Source organism: Tauraco erythrolophus, chromosome 4 (genome assembly GCF_009769465.1).
Source record: "Tauraco erythrolophus isolate bTauEry1 chromosome 4, bTauEry1.pri, whole genome shotgun sequence".
Lineage (NCBI taxonomy): Eukaryota > Metazoa > Chordata > Aves > Musophagiformes > Musophagidae > Tauraco > Tauraco erythrolophus.
Window position 1 is genome coordinate 66,805,161 of NC_141468.1, and position 19,181 is coordinate 66,824,341.

General features: G+C 39.4%; 1 protein-coding gene across 3 annotated transcripts in view; it reads right to left on the bottom strand.

The window, feature by feature from the left end:
- Positions 1–4,392: 4,392 nt before the first annotated feature.
- The window catches only part of BRAF (B-Raf proto-oncogene, serine/threonine kinase), an 80,114-nt gene continuing 65,325 nt past the window's right edge, over positions 4,393–19,181 (bottom strand). For all 3 annotated transcript variants that reach the window (XM_086611187.1, XM_086611186.1, XM_086611188.1), the window contains 7 exons: positions 18,546–18,722; positions 16,984–17,030; positions 16,316–16,434; positions 15,392–15,523; positions 12,613–12,747; positions 11,565–11,718; positions 4,393–4,491 (listed from right to left, as the gene is read on the bottom strand). In XM_086611187.1, coding sequence (XP_086467313.1) covers positions 4,469–4,491; positions 11,565–11,718; positions 12,613–12,747; positions 15,392–15,523; positions 16,316–16,434; positions 16,984–17,030; positions 18,546–18,722 — 787 coding nt within the window. In that variant the 3' untranslated portion in view covers positions 4,393–4,468. The remainder of the gene's footprint in view (positions 4,492–11,564; positions 11,719–12,612; positions 12,748–15,391; positions 15,524–16,315; positions 16,435–16,983; positions 17,031–18,545; positions 18,723–19,181) is intronic.

Genomic DNA, 19,181 nt, shown 5'->3' on the forward strand with positions numbered 1-19,181 from the left:
ATGCGTATTAACAAGGCTGCAGTAAACAGAAAGCTCGTTTCGTAAAGTTCATAAAGTTCTGTGTAAAATGCGTAACAGAAAACCAGAACACCCAGCACCTTCTAAGTGATGCCATTAACAGTCCACTCATGCAACTGCTTTTTAACTGAACTTGACTGTACCTTGAAGCTTTGCCTGTCACATGGTGACACTTTTTTCAACAGACAGAAGACACATTGTCTACAGTACTATGAATAATTTGTGCTACACATGCCGCACTCACAGTTAAGAAGGGAATGAAATCTATAGGCTGCAGAAGTGTGAAATGTCTACATGCTTCTTCCCGAAATTTAGCCCCTCCAGCTATCAAAACTTCCACTTGTATTTATTTGTGAGTTTTCTGGGGATCTAGCTTCCCCAAATTTTCTGTAAAATGCTGGATGCATTTACATCACCAGGCAAACACAGAAGCAAACCTATTTATGAGTGATCTTCAGTGTGTTTTTTATTTGGGCATTTGTGGAAAGATGTGGTATTTATCAACAGTCAGCATTTCATTCATTTTATGTCATGAAGGCCAAATTTTGCCTCTAATGAGCACAGACTAATCCAAGTGATGTTGAGAGGCCATGATAAGATGGCAGTATTTGGCCTCAAACATTCTGCATTGTCATCAACTGCTTAGAGCATTCAAATACAAGAAAAGATGATTTTATGTAAGCATAAAAAGCAGAAGTGGATTCATTTAATGGCCCGCATGAGTTTACCAAAACAGAAATGACTGGGCTAATTGTATCTGGGGCCATGCAGGACCTAATTCATGCAGAAATTACTTTCAGAATAACCAGGCCTCTGTGCTCATACCATTTGGTTTAAGCTCCACTACAACGTTCCAGTTCCAGCAAATACACCACAGGAAACAATCACGTACTGACAGGGAAGATGTAACAGATAACAGGCCTCAGTTCTAACTGTATGGAAAAGGAAAGGCAGAGGGAAAGGTATAGGTGGGGTTAATAAAGGCATGAATAGCTCGGATTGGATACTGGTAGTTTTGCAAATAGTTATTAGATACTGGATGCCGCAGAGCTAAAAGCAGTATGACTGTCTGGATGCTTGTCCCAACACACGCACGTAAAATATGTACTAACATTTCCATACTATGGCATGTGCTTGTGGCTGGGACACCACGGAGAAGCTTAACAAATTTGGTGTAACGGACATGAACGTATCGGTCGTTTCCGTTTACTTCCTTCATCCCATGGCTTTATAGGGCACTCAGTTCTTGTCTACTTTTATTTCCCCACTCACTAAACATCTACAGGACACCTTTAAGACTGGTTCTGATGGCATGCGAGACATCCAGAAAAACTCTTGAAGGAAAAGATGAAAAAATAATAATCCCAATTATTTACAAATCAAATTTCTTCTAAAGTTTTGCATGAGTATTATGTGGGACCTCTTACAGACAAATACACATTACTACACCTATCCAGAGGGAAACAAACAAACGTGAAGACCAGTAGAAAGGCATCCTGAAAGGACTTCTCTAAACAGCAGCCAAACAACTTGCACATTTCTCAGGGAAAACAAAACAGAAAAACAAAACTACAAACAAACCCCAATTAAAAAAAAAACAAACCAACAACAAAAAACAAAGATCACGTGTTACTTATAAAGTGCTTTGCATGGACAAGGATAGCAATTTTCCTTGTGCTTTTCCTAAGGGCTCAAGAAGCATATTTTAGACTAATGGGTAATGAATCTTCACAAAAATGTGTTCGTTTTAAGCAACGATAGAATGAAATTCCTAACAGTTGTATTTCAGCAGACAATCTTCTGCCAGCATGACCTTGTGGAAAGAAACTTTTAAAGGGCTTTTAACAAGCTCTGTGAAACAAACGCCCTTTGACCCACCTGTACATACTTGCTCCGGTAACAGTTTCTTTCAAGAGAACATTGATTTCCAGTACGCCCCACAGGTACGAATTCGGCCACAGCCCACCTAGGGGCTGGAGCAATGCGCGGTGTGGAAGGAGAATGAGCAGCGACTCCTTCACCCCCTGGCAGTCTGTATCTGTAAATGCTCCCACCGGCCTGCCGAGCCCAGTGACCCCAGGCTCCTTCCACCTCTTAGGTGCTGGCCGCAGATGATCACCAGGGAGCACTCCGATTTCACCCGTCTGCGCACCACCGCTCACTCATTAGCTTCTCCACACTGGGAAGTGGCTATTGCTACTATTTAAATTCCTGCCAACCTCAATAAGGAAAAAAAACCTTACGGCATCTGAAGACCCACAGCAGACAAGAAAAAAATTTGTGCTTTTGTTTTGTTTTGTTTTTAAAATGCATCCTGTACACAGAATCAATTCTATTCATGTACCAACATGAATCACTTCATTCTTGTAGTGACTGTTAAGTCATTCACTATTGCTGTCTTGCTAATGTTTGTGGAATTAATATGAATACACAGTATTTCAGTTATAATTCCCACTTCAGATTAGTCCGGTCCCTATAACCCCAGTAAATATTTACTGACAAACATAACAGACTACCAGCAACACCGCAGAACTCCAGAGTTTTAAAAGGACGTTCCACTACCGATGTGCGTTTCTCCCTTCACCTGGGAGCAACCTTCTGCAGACAGAAACAGTCCAACTCTCTCCTAGGGAGGGAGGGACAGTGTCCTCACCCAATACACCCATGTTTAGCACGGACACTACATTCACACACATTTAACTCCTTCATTATTTGTCATGCTTTTGTTTAACACCCCATCACCACCCCCAGAAAGAACCTCCCAGCTAGAGGAGGGTTGCTTCTCCTGCCTCACCTGGAGTGGTACAGGGCAGATACAAATCAAATTCTGAAAACTTCTGTTTGAATTTGAACTTCATTCTAACATGGTCTGACTTGCCTCTGTACAAGTAATTTACATGTAATACCACATACCAGAGAACTCTGCAAACAGATCACATCACAAGATATTCTACGAGAGGTAAACGATGTGCAGAACTTTATGAGTTGTTTTTTCCCTGACTGGGTAACTTGTCAAAAAGTTACCAACCATTTGAAAACCAGGATTGGAGGACAGAAAAACGAAGCACTCTAATGGAGATACCGCCACCTTCATCCTAGTTTGCAAAGTGTACAAAAGGGAAAGACAAACGAAAGGGAAAAGATGACAGGGAAGAAAGCAATGAGAGGAGAAGTAGTCAGCGTGGATCCAGCAAGTACCGTTTTGTTTTCATCTAACAACTTGCCATTAGGACAAGATGCTCCACATTTACACACACACTTATCAGAGGACGTTTAGTTAACAGGATAAAAATCCTTTAAAAAAAGTTCTTGAAAGTACCAAAACATTAATTTCGGAATGTCTAATTCTAGGGGGTTTTGTATTTGTATTCAATTCAACCTGAGAACTTTTTTCCCCATTTATGAAAACATTACATATTGGTAAGGTACCTGGCATTAACCTGCACCCTCATTTAAAATAAAACTTTTAAAGTAGGTACATACACCATTCACAGTCTGTATCAGGAATTCTACAGACTTCAGATGCTGGGGTAGCATCTTCGATAAATACATTGTATCATACGATACAAAAGAAAAAAATAAAAGAGGACAATCTTGCTACTTTTTTTTTTTAAAACTTCAGTTTGTTGCTGGACCAACAAAAGAAGGATCTACCTAATCCTTCTAAAAGATGTTGTTTATGCACACACCAAGAAAATACTGGAAAAGGAAAAATGTTAAGGTTGGTGCTTGTTGTTTGTTTTTTGAAGAAGTGATAAAGTAAATCTGAAAAAAGGTGCAGCAGCATCCCCTTTTCCTTCAGATTAACTCTTCGCCTTTAGCGTGACATCTTCTCCAGCTCCCATCACCCCACACTTTTAATTTGACTGGCATAAAACCCAATAATATAGACAGATTTAGGTGTTTGACATTGTAATACAGTGAAAAGGGGATACTGCATTGTCCATAAATCAGTGAGTACACCGGGGGGGAGGGGGGGGAAGATCAGAACGGAGGATGATTCTTTGAAATTAGCACTCATCAGATTTTCAGCCTCTGATGGTACGTTGTTAGAGGGAGAAAGCCGACCGGCAGACCATCCAAAGCAAGTCTCCTAAGTTGCAGCAGCAGTTCCATCCCCTCATGCCCGAGCACCACAGTCAAACCACGAGCGCCCTCTCCTCTCTCCTGGGAATGATGCCAACGGCACAGGCAGCCACTGCGGGTCTCCGAATGCACGTGGTGGTTTGTGTTGAAGGAGAAACACTGGCAGCAGAGGATTCTGGTTCCCAAAAAAAGGACTTTTTCCCATTGTGTTGGACTGGCAGTTCCATTCTGCTCCACTTTTAAGCTTATGGATATCTTTTCTAAATTACTTTAGATTTTGCAGAGCAGAATAGAGTTTTGATGTTAGGAAACTGTAGGAACACAAGACTTAAATAACAGAGTGGGTGCTGCCATGGTGCTGTGGCTACTTGAACGCTGCAAATTCTCCTGTAGAGGGAGGACAAGAGCTTCGTTTAAACAGGTGAATTCAGTTACTAGATGGTCAGAGATTTTCTCCAGACTAGTTGAACATAAAAGATGTTAAAAATTGCAAACTGTTAAAATTAAAGCACAAAAGAATACACAGTGAGAGAACATCGAATACAGACCCAGCGTATTTTACCGAAAAAGAATTTCTTGAAAAGCAAGCTGTACCCATTCTTCCCAAGACAGACGTCTGAAAGTTCAAGCAAAGCCAATTCATCATGCATTTGAAAATAAAATGTGTCAGTTAAATTTCACTTTAAACTCCTTACTGCGCGTATATTCTCCTGAAAAGCAACAATTGCAATAAACGTGGCAGACTGTAAACTAACTTCTGTTCTGCTGTGAAAGTGGGTTAATGACAAAGAACTACTTGACGCACCTGTTACTCTTTGAAGACTATATGCAGTAAAGTGCCTAAATATTAAACCAGTCTTAAAGAATGCTGGAATCTGATTTAGAGACCGACTGTGAGATTGTCTACTCGCTCCCAGACCAGAAATTAGGCCTCGCTAATAGGGAGCACAACAAATTAAGTAACTCCATGCTTTCTTCAGAATTACTGAACAGACAATGATTCTATCCGGTGCTTTCACCAATCTCCTGAAATTCTGTCGGCATGCTGTCAGATACACTGGCTGTCCCCTTTTGGAGATGATGAAACTATGGCACAGAGTGAAATCACTGCCCAGAGTCTTAAGAAGTTTTCCAGAGAACTGAACAGAAGCCGAAACTAAGATACTCATCCTCTTAATCTTCCACTTTAGCACAAAATTTCCCTGCTACCCACAAAGAAATTGTCTTCTATGGGATTTTTAGAGAGGGTTGTCCAATTTTGCTTAACCAAAAGGACTCAGGAGCAAGAGAAAAAGAAATGTACATATAACTTCCTGTTGTTGGGCTCTACGTGAATTTTAGGTTAGTTTCTTGAGAGGACTCCTCAGAGCTCTCCTAAAAATGAAGAACTAATAAGCAGACAGAAGAGACCTTTTGTTCTATTCAACAAAAGTGTTTGAATACCATTACATCCAAACAACTGCTCCCTATCTTGGTCTCCTTCCATCCTTTCAAGAGGAAGTGTTTTGTTGGTTTTGTTTTTTCTTAAAATTCTTATTCTGAATATTGGAAACAAACAAGAAATATCCCTGTGAACAGATTTTTTGACTGATAGCATTAATTCCATGGAATGCCTTGCTCTATAAAGAAGGGAACAAAGAAAATGGTCAGCAATCTGCATGGGGAGGGGAAAGAAAAGGCATCTATCTACAGGGCTTGGTAGCAACAGCTGATGTAAGGGAATGTGAAGAAAGCAGGGAGAGAGGTCTCTGTGCGTCGTAGGAAACAAGATGGGAGTGCACTCACAAGGTCTAAAGTAAGGGTAGTTGGCACAGGGGGCTATGACACACCTCAAGTTCTTGATAGACTGTGGTGGTAGCTTTCAGTTATTACAACAAAAGAACTAAAGCTTCACAATGCGTGTAATTGCCTAGTTTACTCGTTCTACCAACAGATAAAATGTTTGCTCTAAAATACTCTGAATATTTGATTTCCTTGCTTCTCTCTGGCACATTTCATGGATCTCCCAACCCTCTTCTAGAAACATTTCAATATCTGTACTTTCCCTGCCCCCTACTTTTTTTCTTTTAAGAGAAGAAGGACAAAAAAGTCATCAAGTATTTGCCTGTGAGGCTAATTTTTAAGAATGACATTCATGCTTAGCTACACTTTCAAAACATGCTCTACTTAATTTATTTTTCAGTCTGCTTTCCTAAACTGCTGATTAAAGATCAATTTATAAACAAGAGATTGCTCCCTCATTACTCATCTTGTCCTTCTGCCCATTTCTGGTAATAATTCAGCTTTTAATAGTTGTACAGGGATTTCAGAAGATAAAAGATGAATGATTAATTGGGAAAGGGCTATGGAAAAACAAGATCGGAAGTCAAGAAGCATTTCAGATAGAATGATAGTTACAAAACGGTGATTTTCAGACTTCTCTGCCATTTAAATAAAACCTTAGCAAAGACATTTTCTTTGACAAGCCAATGCTAAATCTCCCCTTTCAAAACTCAGGTGCTAATCGGATCTCAAATCAACAGGAGACCAAACTAGGTAACATGTTCATCTAATAAAGTGATTATGTCGATTGAACATGTATCAAATGTGGCTACCAGTAACAGCTTTCCCTAGGTGAAGGATGTAGATGGCTATACCTATCCATGTACAGGAATCCTGCTAGGTGTCAACAGGACTTTCTGAGGAGTAGCTAAAACACTTCATGTCACCCCTTCTATCCTATCTTCTGAAAGAAACCTCATCTGTAGGAGAGGGAGAGAGAACACAGGCAACCTCTTCCTGAGACTTAGATGTATCCAGACAAATGAAGTAACCTGAACTGTGAATTCACTGTTTTCTAGCACGACAGGAAGGTCTTGCCTGAGAGCAACGAATGGACAAAATGAAGACAGCTTTAGTAACTTGCCCTGATATGCTCTGTCCTGCAGGAACAGGATCATCCTGATTCTGCCCTGCTAAGTCTTTGGATGCTGTTCTGTAATGGTCAATGCTCATCTCAACTGCGACTACTGCAGTCCTGCTCTCCCTCCTGACCTGAGCTGTAGAGCAATGACCTGCCTGTTGTGCCACACTGGCACTACCTGGCCTGGCCTTGAGGCAAGATGGCTCAAGAAGCTAACCTGGCTGGTGGGCAAAGAGCGTTTTCTAAGTTTTTGGAGAGCTGCTCTGCTGGTATTGGGGGAAACCCACTCAACTGTGTGGAATGGACTCATGGAATGGGAGAGCATCTGCCAGTGCAAGGGTAAGGAGCTGGGCCATGGCTGCTCTAAATGAGATTAGCTTACCACAAAGCTAGGAAACCATATCCTTAGTAATTTGACGTGAAAAAAAACAACAAACGTTTTCATTCATTGTGAGCCAGACATCTGATGTGCTTTTTACCAAGCAGAACTTCAGACACTTGCTTTGACAGGTAACAAAGAAATTCCTTTCCAAAGTGTCCCGGTTTTGGCTGGGACAGAGTTAGTTTTTCTTTTTAGTAGCTAAGAATAGCTCTGCATTTTGGATCTAGTATGGGATTTGTTAAGAGAAGAATGTTGGTAGGGCACTGGTGTTTATAGTTGGTGCTGAGACAGCATGGACCTTTCAGCTTCCATGTTTTGCCAGTGTGCAGAAGCTGGGGAAAGCATGGCCGGGACAAAGGTCCTACAACTCCTCTTATGATTTGAACGTAGACTTAGGATTGAGAGCCAAATTGGTCAATGGAATATTCCATATCATGCAACATCATGCCCAGTATATAGATGAGGGCTGACTGGGAAGTTAGAATAGTTCATACTCTTCTGTGGGACTCTCTTGGACTTCTATTTCTCTCTCACTCTCTTTTCAGGCCGCTCACTCATCCGGGATTGTGATAGGGACTTAACTGTTTTGAGATCTCTTGCCAGGATGGAACTGGCGTTTGTCACCAGGTGGTGAGCAATTACATTGTGTATCACTTGCTTGAATATATCACTATATATATGTGTGTGTACATTCATATGTTATTATTATATTTTAGTATATAATTAATTTTAATTTTATATTATTATTAAATTTTTCTTATCTCAACCCACAAGCCTCCTTCTCTTTTCCCCTTTAATTCTCCTTCTCATTTCCAGGGGGTGGGGAGGGTGAGCGAGCAGCTGCCTGGCGTTTAGTTGCTGGCAGGGTTAAACCATGACACACAGGATGGACAACATTTGAAAATCTGCACTTCTTACAGAGCCCTTTCGAGTTAGCTGCTAGTCTTTTCATGCTCCTCACATGCAAAGCAAGTGGAAACTATTTTAAATGCACACTTTCAAAAAACGTGTACTAAAAAGATGATCAAGTTCTTTCATGTCATGTCCAAACAATATATTTTAAGAGCATGTTCTGAGCAAACCTGCTGCCCTCAATTCCTGGAAGGATTTAAGATGCAGTTACTCATATCTGCTCTCACAAATTCGTAAATTATCTGGATTCATGAGGTTACTAAGGTATATACACCACATCTTAACTGTATTCCTTATCCTGGGGTAGATGCCATGTTTCTCAGAAGAATCAAAAGGAGAATGGTTCCCTTCCAATGGTAGTCCATGCCAGCCTTGTCTACAGAAGTAGAGAGTAACTGACTTATCACAGGGAAACACTAAATTCTAACACCTCGCCTGGATTCACAGACACAGAAAAAAGTATGACAGAGGCAGTTTTCTGTTGGATCTTGTGCTGATCTTCTAGTATGGATACCATCCACTGGCTAAATAAAAATTTGGAACATAGCCTGATGTGGATAGTTGGTATCCTCAGAAGAACATATAGCTGCAAGTATGAGGATCTGGTCCTTCTAGAAGGCACCAAGATAGATTTTTGTTTCTATACTGAGACACACAGAAGTAAAGAAAAAGGGAATTTCACATAGTATAAACTATCCCTCCAGAAAATCCTGGGTTTCTACAAACCTGTTTTCAGGATCTATAGGTATCTGTTTCTAAACACTATAGCTGAGTTGCATCTTTGAGAACACTGGCCCAAATGCACATGTGTACTTAACGCATCTTCATCCTACATAAGTTCCCAAATCTCATTGAAGCAGCAATTACAAACTATAGAAGTTAAACCCCTAAACACCTTTATGTCAGATAAAATTAATGATCCACAAAAACCAGACTCCTTTTAGGCTTCACAAAATGTTTAGTGAGAAGCTAACATCACGTTATGGCCACGGATCCCAAACCATGCTCAATGTGTAAGAACTGGTGACACAGGAAGAATTCTAATGTACTGACTGTACAGCAGAAAATGGGGCCAAACGTGCCTAAGGATGGCAGCATTTTTCCCCCCATAACTGTAGTTCCTATAGCACAGAAGAACAATCTTAACAACGAGGAGGATAAACACTACTCCAAGGAATAACTCGTCTGAACTGATTTGGCAGACCCAAAAAAGAGTAAGCCTGGGCAGGGCAGCGATGACAGGTCTGCACTCTCCGTAACTCCCCGTGCAGTTAAAGCCTTTTCTGTGTGGGATGTCACATTTCTAGGTTCTGCAGGAGACTCAGCAGCATCCTCTTACTGAGACAGGCATTGTACCCTGCAATGAATACCACACCCCAAAGCTTAATAAGCATTTCTCCTCACTGTCTAGAATTAAAAAAGAATGAAGAGAGGGGAAAAAAAACACTTAAATCTTGTTTTCATGTTAAGATAAGCCTGCCAAAATGAACTGAAAGTACCAGAAAGATGGGAAACAGATTTTCTAAAACAATAGCAACTTTCGTCCTCCATAAAGACTTCCATAGAGATAGATTTCAACAGCTGAATTTTCTTGACTAACAGAATGAGAAAAGTTAGTTTCTGAACTGTTCTAACAGCAGAAGCCAAAAAGACCATTAAAATCCAACTAGAAAATGTAGAAATTGCCTACATCTCTTCAAGCTCTCTACGGCCACCTCCTGTTTTAAAAGGCTGTTGCCAGACAGCAGAAAAGAAAACCATTTTTCAATTCCTGATCTACTTCAAAAATCTATTGCTAGCAACATGCAAGCCGTAAGTATGTAAATCAGAAACCACTAAGAACACTCCTGGCCCTTGAAGTCCTAACAAGAGCAGCAATAGCTTGTTTCCGATGCAGAAGAATCTGTGAAAATTAACAGCTTAGCAGTTTAAAACAAACAAAACCACATAACTAATTTCAAAATATGCAAGAGCACAGCCAATAACATTATTGTCTTCATATCTGACCTCAAAGACTGATATAACCTGAACGACTACTCCAATCCAACTGTTCCAGAGGAATGTTCCAGAGGAAAATACGATCTCTGAAATGAGCTGACAGGATCCTGGTAAGGTGTCTATCTTTCTCAGTTAGATATCTAGTCTAACTGATTCACTTCTAGTCAAACTAGCAGCTTTTATATGGAAGCGAAAAAAACAATTTGTCACTCAACAGAAGCATGTTTAGTGGTATTCTTAACAATATTAAAGTAATTAAAGCCTTTCATCTTAATAGAATTCACGGTATAATACTGATTTCCATGAAAACAGCTGCTTTTTCAAATCCTCTTTTGCTATTATGGGTGTTAGCAGCCTTTTTCTCTTAAAGTATTTGGTTATGCTCAAGATTTTAAATGTTTGTTTTTTGTTGGTGTTTGTTTTTTGTTTGTTTTTTACCCTGTGCTAATTGAAGGGTACAAGCATAATTATCAGGAATATTCTTGCAGTTCAGCAAAAGCAGATTCAGAGTTTCTTCTACATTGCATTATAACAGCACATTTTGAGATGGTCTAAACTATATCAGGCCAGAGTATTAAGGCAAAAATGAAAAGTAAAAAGAACCCCACACCACTCCTCTGCAGGAAGAGATGTTCTCTAAACAGCACTATTTTAAACTTCAACTTTCAAAATAAGAGTCACACTAAGGTCTTTCTTTGTATTCTGTGTTGTATCTGCTCACTTCTGCTGACCACAAGAAGTTTTGACTGTGCTCAGCCTTGAAGATAAGTTTGTTTTTCCAGTTGTTTCTCACACGAGTGGCATTACTAACCGAGGAATCTAAAGCCTACTGCTCAAGTATAATGACCTCAACTGAAGTGAAAAAAAACCCACCATAGCTTGAGTAGATTAAAACCAAATACACTCTTGAGTAACTAATTCCAATCAAACTAGGCAAAAACGACACAGGCAAGCAAAAACAACACCCAATGACCTTAAGAGGATTTTTGCTTGTTTTGAAGTGACCTTTCCCGTTTCTCTGAAGTGACCTTACAATTCTTCTTGTGCCAGCTATTACCAGGGCATTCCTTGCCAACCCAGACTTTTGTGCTCAGGACATTCAATGCCCACTGTTAGGAAGCGAGTCGTCATTCCCTCAGCACACCTTAAAAACACAGCTGGTAGCAACTGAGAACGTACATGTGTGCTGCACACACAGGAACGCACCAGCCCACAGGCACTCAGGCACACACTTTCACATTTCTTTTCAGTGTACTGGAAACCCACCGTATCCCCCTGCTTGGATGGGTGTTTTTGGAGAAGCACAAGCATATAGACTAAAATCTTCTGTCTGGAAGCCAGCCCGGTTTAATGAAGGCTCAGATGCACTGCGGTGAATTTTTGGCAATGACCGGGCCAGAAGCTCAATGGAGGCAAGAATCTAAAACGAGTAGAAAATAGGTGATCAAATCTGTTGTTCTGAAGTTGTAACAGTCTCTTAAAACCAAAGGCGGAACAGCAATTAACTACAGAAAAATATTTAAACACGAATTTAAACAGATACTTTTAAAAATAGATTACTGCACTGCACTCTGATGTTTATATCCTCAAAAAGCTGAAAAGGATCAGCTTTTCGAGGATATATTTTTTCTTCCTTTTTTAGGAAGAAACTGTCTCATTTTCCATTTTAAAAGAGCACACTGATTTCTCTCTGTAAGCATAATGAATATAGTTGCCTTTTGTTTGCCTCCATGTTTATGCACTGGTGCCTTTACCTACCGCCGCTGCAAATAAGCGCAGCTTCGGCAGCAGTTGGCTTAATACCATTTACCACAGAGCCAGCAGGGGGAGCGCCTTATTTTTTGAAAATGCTTTGGTTACTTTCAAAACAAGAAAGTATGATTCCCCCCTACAAGCTTTTGGAATCCAAACAGGCATGATAAATCAAATTTTGTGACAAAACTATGTTTCCCCTCATAAAGCTTGGAGAAGAGCAAAGAGGCGGGGTATAAAGATTTCTGAGAACATACACTGCAAGTTCCAATTTGGGTGTCTAATAGTGATTATTAATGTCATTGTCTCCCAGCTGAAATTTTATGCAACACACAAATGCTTTTCCAACCACACGAGTCAGTTTAATACCTGCTTTTTGAATTGAAAATGAGCATTTCTTATTAAACAGCACTATCCAGGTACTGAATCAGTACTCTTATGAAGTCATGCTGCAGAACTAATAAAAAAAAATTTTGAACTGGCCAGTGAGTTCATAACTGATCTTTCTTTTTGATATTTGAATTATAAAGTCTACTGAGAACCAAAGCAGAACATTACTCACCTGTGGAAAAAGGGGTCTCTCGTCTCTTTTCTTTTTTAAGCATTCTGCCATTAGTCTCTTCATAGCTTTTGGACAGTTGCTCCGTACTTTGCTGAGGTCTGGAGATAGGTATCCTCGTCCCACCATAAAAATTATCTTTATTTAAGAAGAAAAAAGATGAAAGGGGAAGAAGATGAATCCATAAAACAAACAGTAAAAAACATGAACATTTTGCTAGACCGTTTAAGTCCCAGCAGCAAATTTTCTGCTCCCAGGAAACATTATCTGGTATTGAAATTGCCAAGTTTCTCAGAGTAATGCTTGCTAACCTATTCAGTACAGAGAAAAAAAAAATAGATTTTTCCTCTTCCTCCTAAGAGAAATTTCTGTGAAAACTGAACACTAGTAAATAATTACCATTTATAGCAATAACCATCTAAGGAAAGGTTCTTCCGTGTCAAAAACTGTTACAAAAATAAGAATAAGCAACTCTGTGGCAGGAACAGAATGCTTGTTTTATAAGTCAACAGCAAGTTCATGCTTACAGGTATTTTAAGAAACACATGGACTTCAGATATTAAAACCCCTTACCTTTCGAGAATAAATTCTTTCATATATTTTTCTACCATGACAGCTTATTCTTGACACCTGACCACTTTCCCCACCTCCCAAAAAAACCACAGAAGAAAATGAGAAACTGCCTCTCCTTTGTAGAAGATGAGACAGGTTTTGTATTTTTACAGTAATATTCCTTTAACATAGAAGGCTTATATTTCACCTAAGGATAAAACTTAAGCATAAAACAAAGTAAACTTACAGGAAGCCCGAAAGCAAAGCATAAATATGGTTAACGTTCTCTTGGATATATAAAAAATATCGAACATCATCATGTCGAGCCAAGGTCAAATGCAATGTGGTTTGAGTACTGCAGTTGTGCTGACACTAAAAAGCTCTTTCCAACTACCTAATCAAAGATCCATTCATGCTGCAGCAGATAATCACTGCCTTTTCTGAACACTCAGGCAGACTCAGCAGGTGTATCATACCTTATATTTAATGAAGTATAACTATTTCATATCTTGACACTGGCAAAAAAAAAACCCCACAAAACCCAACAGAAAAAACGCACATCTCAAGTAAGCTATACATGTTATTTATACTAACACAATCCTGGTCCTTTTTCAGCTTTCTGATTCAGTTGCATCTGTGTTGGCATCAATAAGAAGTATAAAACTGCCATATGGTTTCTTTAGAAATCCCCATGTGCCAGAGCAGCATTTCATAGTAAAGACTTGTCTACCCTGTCCCTTACCTCTGCTGCAATGAGACTTACCGTCTACAAGTTACCCTTTTCTAAATGATTACAACACTTAAGTTGAAATTATTCAAAATTCATTATTATTTATGTTTCTGATACTCTCTTTACAAACTAATATAGGGATTAAATTTATATTTTAACTAGAGAAAAGAGTATCACTACAAGAACAGTCCTAGTCTGTCTGGAAAAATCTGTTAATGGTGAGAGAAACACTCTGAGGTATAACAAGAATGATGCTTTGCTCACTAAAAATCTCAGTTGTGTCATAGTAGCTGATGCAGATGCACCAACAGCAAGTGAGCAATATTTACATTTTTTCAGACAATAGACTGGGAGTGACAAAACTCAAGACATTAGGTCACATTTTATATGTTGGCTTCACCTGCAACTGAAAATTTGCTTCAGAACTCGATTGTGAGCACTCACATCGCTGGGTTCATCTTTCAAATCTCACAAGGTGAAAACAAAACAAGGCCCAAATACTCCTTTTAGAAGGCTATATCCATCTGGCCAGGGATCTGGACACTTCCCTTCTTTCAAAAGGCAAAACCAATTTAAAATAAAAATAATAATCATAATTAAAAAAAGGAGTCACTCCAACTTTGATGATTTGGGATGAAGTGTTCTGACAAATATGGAAGCAGCCTTATAAAATGGCATTCAGGGATGAACGTTGCTATGGTTGCAATTCTCAACTACTGACAGTGAAAAAACAAGGGATGCGGACACAGAAACGACAGAAATATATCACCACCCAGACATGGAATAGCTTACACCAAATATCTTGAAGCATAAATGCTATTTTCAGATTAGACAGAGAAATAATGAATCAGATATGCCTTCACAAATGTGCCTATCCTGTGGAGATATATCACAGGTGTGTGGTACCATTGGACTTAAGGAATATTTGTTCATAATTAAGTAATCTTTTTACAGGATTCACACACTCTGGAAAGTCATGTACTCCATCAAGCAGGATTTGAGAAATGCTGATATCCTGAAATTCAATTAAATGGCGCATGCATTTCTCAAGATTGAAATGAATATAAACATTCAGCAAGATGACTGCTGTTCCGTTTTGTCAATCCTGTTGCTGAACTGTTATTCAATGCAAGGTGGGGCAGGGAGGGAAAAAGGAATAACTGAACATATGGAGGATCATTTTGCCTTTGCAGAACTATTCTAAACTACATTACTATCAAGTAACCTGCTTTCTCCCTAGTAAGTATCCTGGCAACCAACTCAGAAGCTGAAAATCTATACTTGAAGTAAAAAAGAACAAAATAATACCTCAAGAGATGTAAGTAAATTGGTGCTACATGGCTGAGGCAGATCTAGAAAATGTAGAAATGTCGTCTCGTAACATCAGAATCAGAAACACAAATCAAAACCACAAAACAACAGAACGTGTCCTTCACAAGGCTGAGCCAATCTCCATTTCAGGCCACAGCTGACTGAAGTCAAACCCTTCCCTTCCCTTACCTGGTCCCTGTTGTTGATGTTTAAGTATGGTAACTGTCCAGTCATCAATTCATAAAGAACAATCCCAAACGCATACACATCCGACTGAAAGCTATATGGGTTTTTATCTTGCATCCTAATAACTTCTGGTGCCTGTATCATAAAAGGAAAGAATTAGTTTTTATTTCACAAAGTTGGGCCGCACCTCACATACCAGGAGCAAAACACGGGCTTGTCCAGAGTATAACAGCTGTAAGGCTCCCTCTTGCCTTCAGATGTCACTAGCTCCTAATACAGAGGAGATGTTGACACGAATCTCAAAATCTATTAGTTCTTTTGAGCTTGGTGGTCCCTTTATTCCTCTACGACAAAATAAAGTGACCTTGTCCAGGTCGAGAAGCTATTTTGAAATTAGAATTATAACAACACTCAAAATAATGCCAACTAACAGGGCCTTCATTTTTTTTTAGGGAGAAAAGGAGAAAGTGGAGTTGCACAGGAGGTCGTAACTATGCTTCTTATTAAGACTTAAGCAAGTTGTAACACCTCTTGAGAGTAACCATACTTGAATCCTTAAAACTTAAGAGTATCTTACTTTTGGCTGAGCTAGTTCCTCTGCTCCTTTGCAGGATGTTTTCCACATCTTTTATCACCTTCTCCTCAACCTTGGATTAATCATACTCTTTTTCCTTAGCCACCATTTTCTTTTCAGTTTAAACCTCAGAATAAGGGATGAAGACACTATTTTTTTTTTTTGCTGACTATAGGAAAACATATTGTTAAACAAGAACTGAAAAGCATTCATTTAGTACTTCATATTACTGCTTGTCTTTTCCAGCTTGAGGCAGCTTGTGTATGTCAGTGTGCTGGAGGGACAGTCTTAGAAACTTTGGCCAAAGGCAGTTAAATCTATGGAAACAAGTGCACCACTTCCCCCTTGCTTACCATCCATAGAATAGATCCAGACAACTGTTCAAACTGATGGGATCCACTCCATCGTGATTTCACTGTAGCTAGACCAAAGTCACCTATTTTTACTGTGAGGTCTTCATGAAGAAAAATATCTAAGGGGAAAATGTTAAGGGAAAACAAACAAGCAGTACTGGTCCCATCCTACAAGAACAATAAACAGCTACAAATTTGCAACATTAGACATAATAGTTTTAACCATCCACCACCACTGAGCAAGGTTTTCATATAATACATGTTCTAAGCAGCCAGTGTGGTAAATAACGGTACTGAAGAGTTACATAAATAATGACTGGGCCAGTGCTGAACAGATTATGGCCCAGGTGGCTTTCCTGAAATGCCAAGTAAGAGAAGCTGAAAATATTCCATGAGTGAACTGGCACAATCTTTCATTACATGTAGAAACCAACTGATGCAAAAATCTTTGTGATACCACAACAAAATTCGCTACATTACTGCAATCGCATCAATAGACACAGTAAGTATTCCTTACTTTGCTACTAGTGATATTATCCCTTCTCAAAAAAATTTCAACTTGGCAAATATTCACACATGAACAGATTTTCACATCAGTAAATTCATTTCTGGCAAAAAGCCCCAGGAATGCTGTCACGTTCCACAGTCACATCTCTGGGAAAGGATACTATTACTCTTGAGGTCTCTGTGGATGATTGACTTGGCATGCAAATAACTGAAAAGGAACATCACAGATTAGGTGGGTTAGATGATATTTCACTAATGAACAACTCAAAATTCACTGTATTACTGAAACACAAATTCTGTAGATATTCAAACTGCACATATTTATCAAGGTGGTAAAACTTCAGTTACCTATGACAGTTTGGGCAACAGTCACAGTGTGGGGAAAAAAAAAAAAAGGAAAAAAAAAAAGCTTAGATTTCCTGCTCAAACCTGATGCTACTGAAGAATGAAATAACAATTATGCACCAACTTCTGCTTTTCATTTCTAACTCAATATTCAGAATAAAAATAAAAGAACTTTGGTAGTTTTGACATGCCACTCAGTGCTGAAGGTTCTGCCTCCCAGCCTTGATGGTGACTGCCAAGACACTTGGCAGGTTAGTCACAGCTTTAGGTAACGTGTTTCTAAATTGTGGGAGCTAAATGTGCTTCCCAGTCTCAGTGTGTACTCAAGTATGCTGACTGCTGCTTAGTATGGGACTGGAAAAAAGATCCCCCGATTGCAGACTGGATAAATAGATTGCAGGGAACACAGAGGAGAGTACTTGCCCCACAGCATAGATATAGCCTAAATTAGGCAACTAGTCTCCTGTGGCTCTTTGTTTAGTCAATGAGATTGGCACAAACCTGCTGGAAAAGCTCCAATTTATGTCTCTGCTTTGAATCACGCTCATAAAACAGATTCTGCATCTCCACTACCTACAGAGGGAGCCTGGGGAGATGACCAGGCTAACAGAAGGCTGAGGCTGGTTGCTGCAAACACCTCCCCACATCTTGATTGAAAAATGTAATAGAATACTTAGTAGAAAAATGGCACAATTAACTGCAATCATTGTAGTGGTTATCCAGCTGGAGGGCAATTTCTCTGATCTTACATTAGTGTTCTGATTTTGACACACAATATTGAGCTAGTTTTGTAAAATTCTAACTCGCTCAATTGCTCTCTATGGGAGTAAGGATTACTTACAGTCCTTAGAACAAAATAAGTATGTTTTCTTCAAATGCTGAAATCTATTATTTAGAGAGCTACGATACTTATAAAGAGAAGAAAAAAATCAATTCTTTTTGCTAACAGGGCTGTCTGCCTTCTGCATCATCTTACAGGATTCTATCCTTTCATTCACCGCGTGTTTCTTTTTAAACTATGTTTTACCTCCTGCCATAAGACTATCTGCACTGTGACGATCAAAAAGCCTGGAACAAATCTTTGCTCACAAGACTGAAAGTTTAACTACGTGGTAATTATCTTTAGTCTACTATCTAAGACCGTATTTCCTTCATGACTTGTATTTCCCTATGTTCAAAAAAAAAAAAAAAAAAAAGAACATGAAGTCTATTTCAAAATAATAAACACTTCACCAAATGCTTTGATCACCAAGGCAGGACTCTGGGCTTGGCAAAGCAAGCAGATAGCTGGCCTTATTTGCCAATGTCAGTCAGAGTGTGAAGCGGATAAGTAAACATTGCCTCACGCTCACTTGCAAAAAAGTAATACGACACTTACTCCATGCCTTGTGCAGTCTGTCGTGCAATATCAATTAGTTTGATCATCTCGAATTTGGTCTCGATGATGTGTACATGGTGATATAAGCTGGACCCCTCACACCACTGTGTAACAATAGCCAGCTGCGGTTTTGTTGAATAACCCATGAAAAGCAGGATATTCACATGTCGTGTTTTCCTGTTGGAGTTAAAAAAAAAAAAAAATCAATCAGGAGAAAATCAGGAAATCAAGAAAAACCCAGGCAGGTCTATCACAGTCTAAATATATATTTCCAAACAGAAGTTGTTGGGTCAATCTCAACTTTTACCAAGATGATAACCTGTTGCTAGATTCAGTTTAATGAATTATTCCAGCAGTTAGCCTTTCTCATCATAATGACATGGAATAGCTGTTCTGGGGTAAGCACTGCTTCCCCTTGCTTTTGCAAGCAACCCAGACTGCTCAGAAGATACTGTTACCACTAAGTCCCCTACCACTAAGTCCCCATGGGACAGCAGCTGTTCGCAGGCAGGTCTGCTTCTGTGTAACTCCAGTCTAGCTATTGCATGTTGCTGCCCATACCGAGGACATCCAAAATGAAACTCCAGTCTTGGAAGCTTCCAGGAAGGACAACCCTTTTGTTCAGAAACCGTCAAC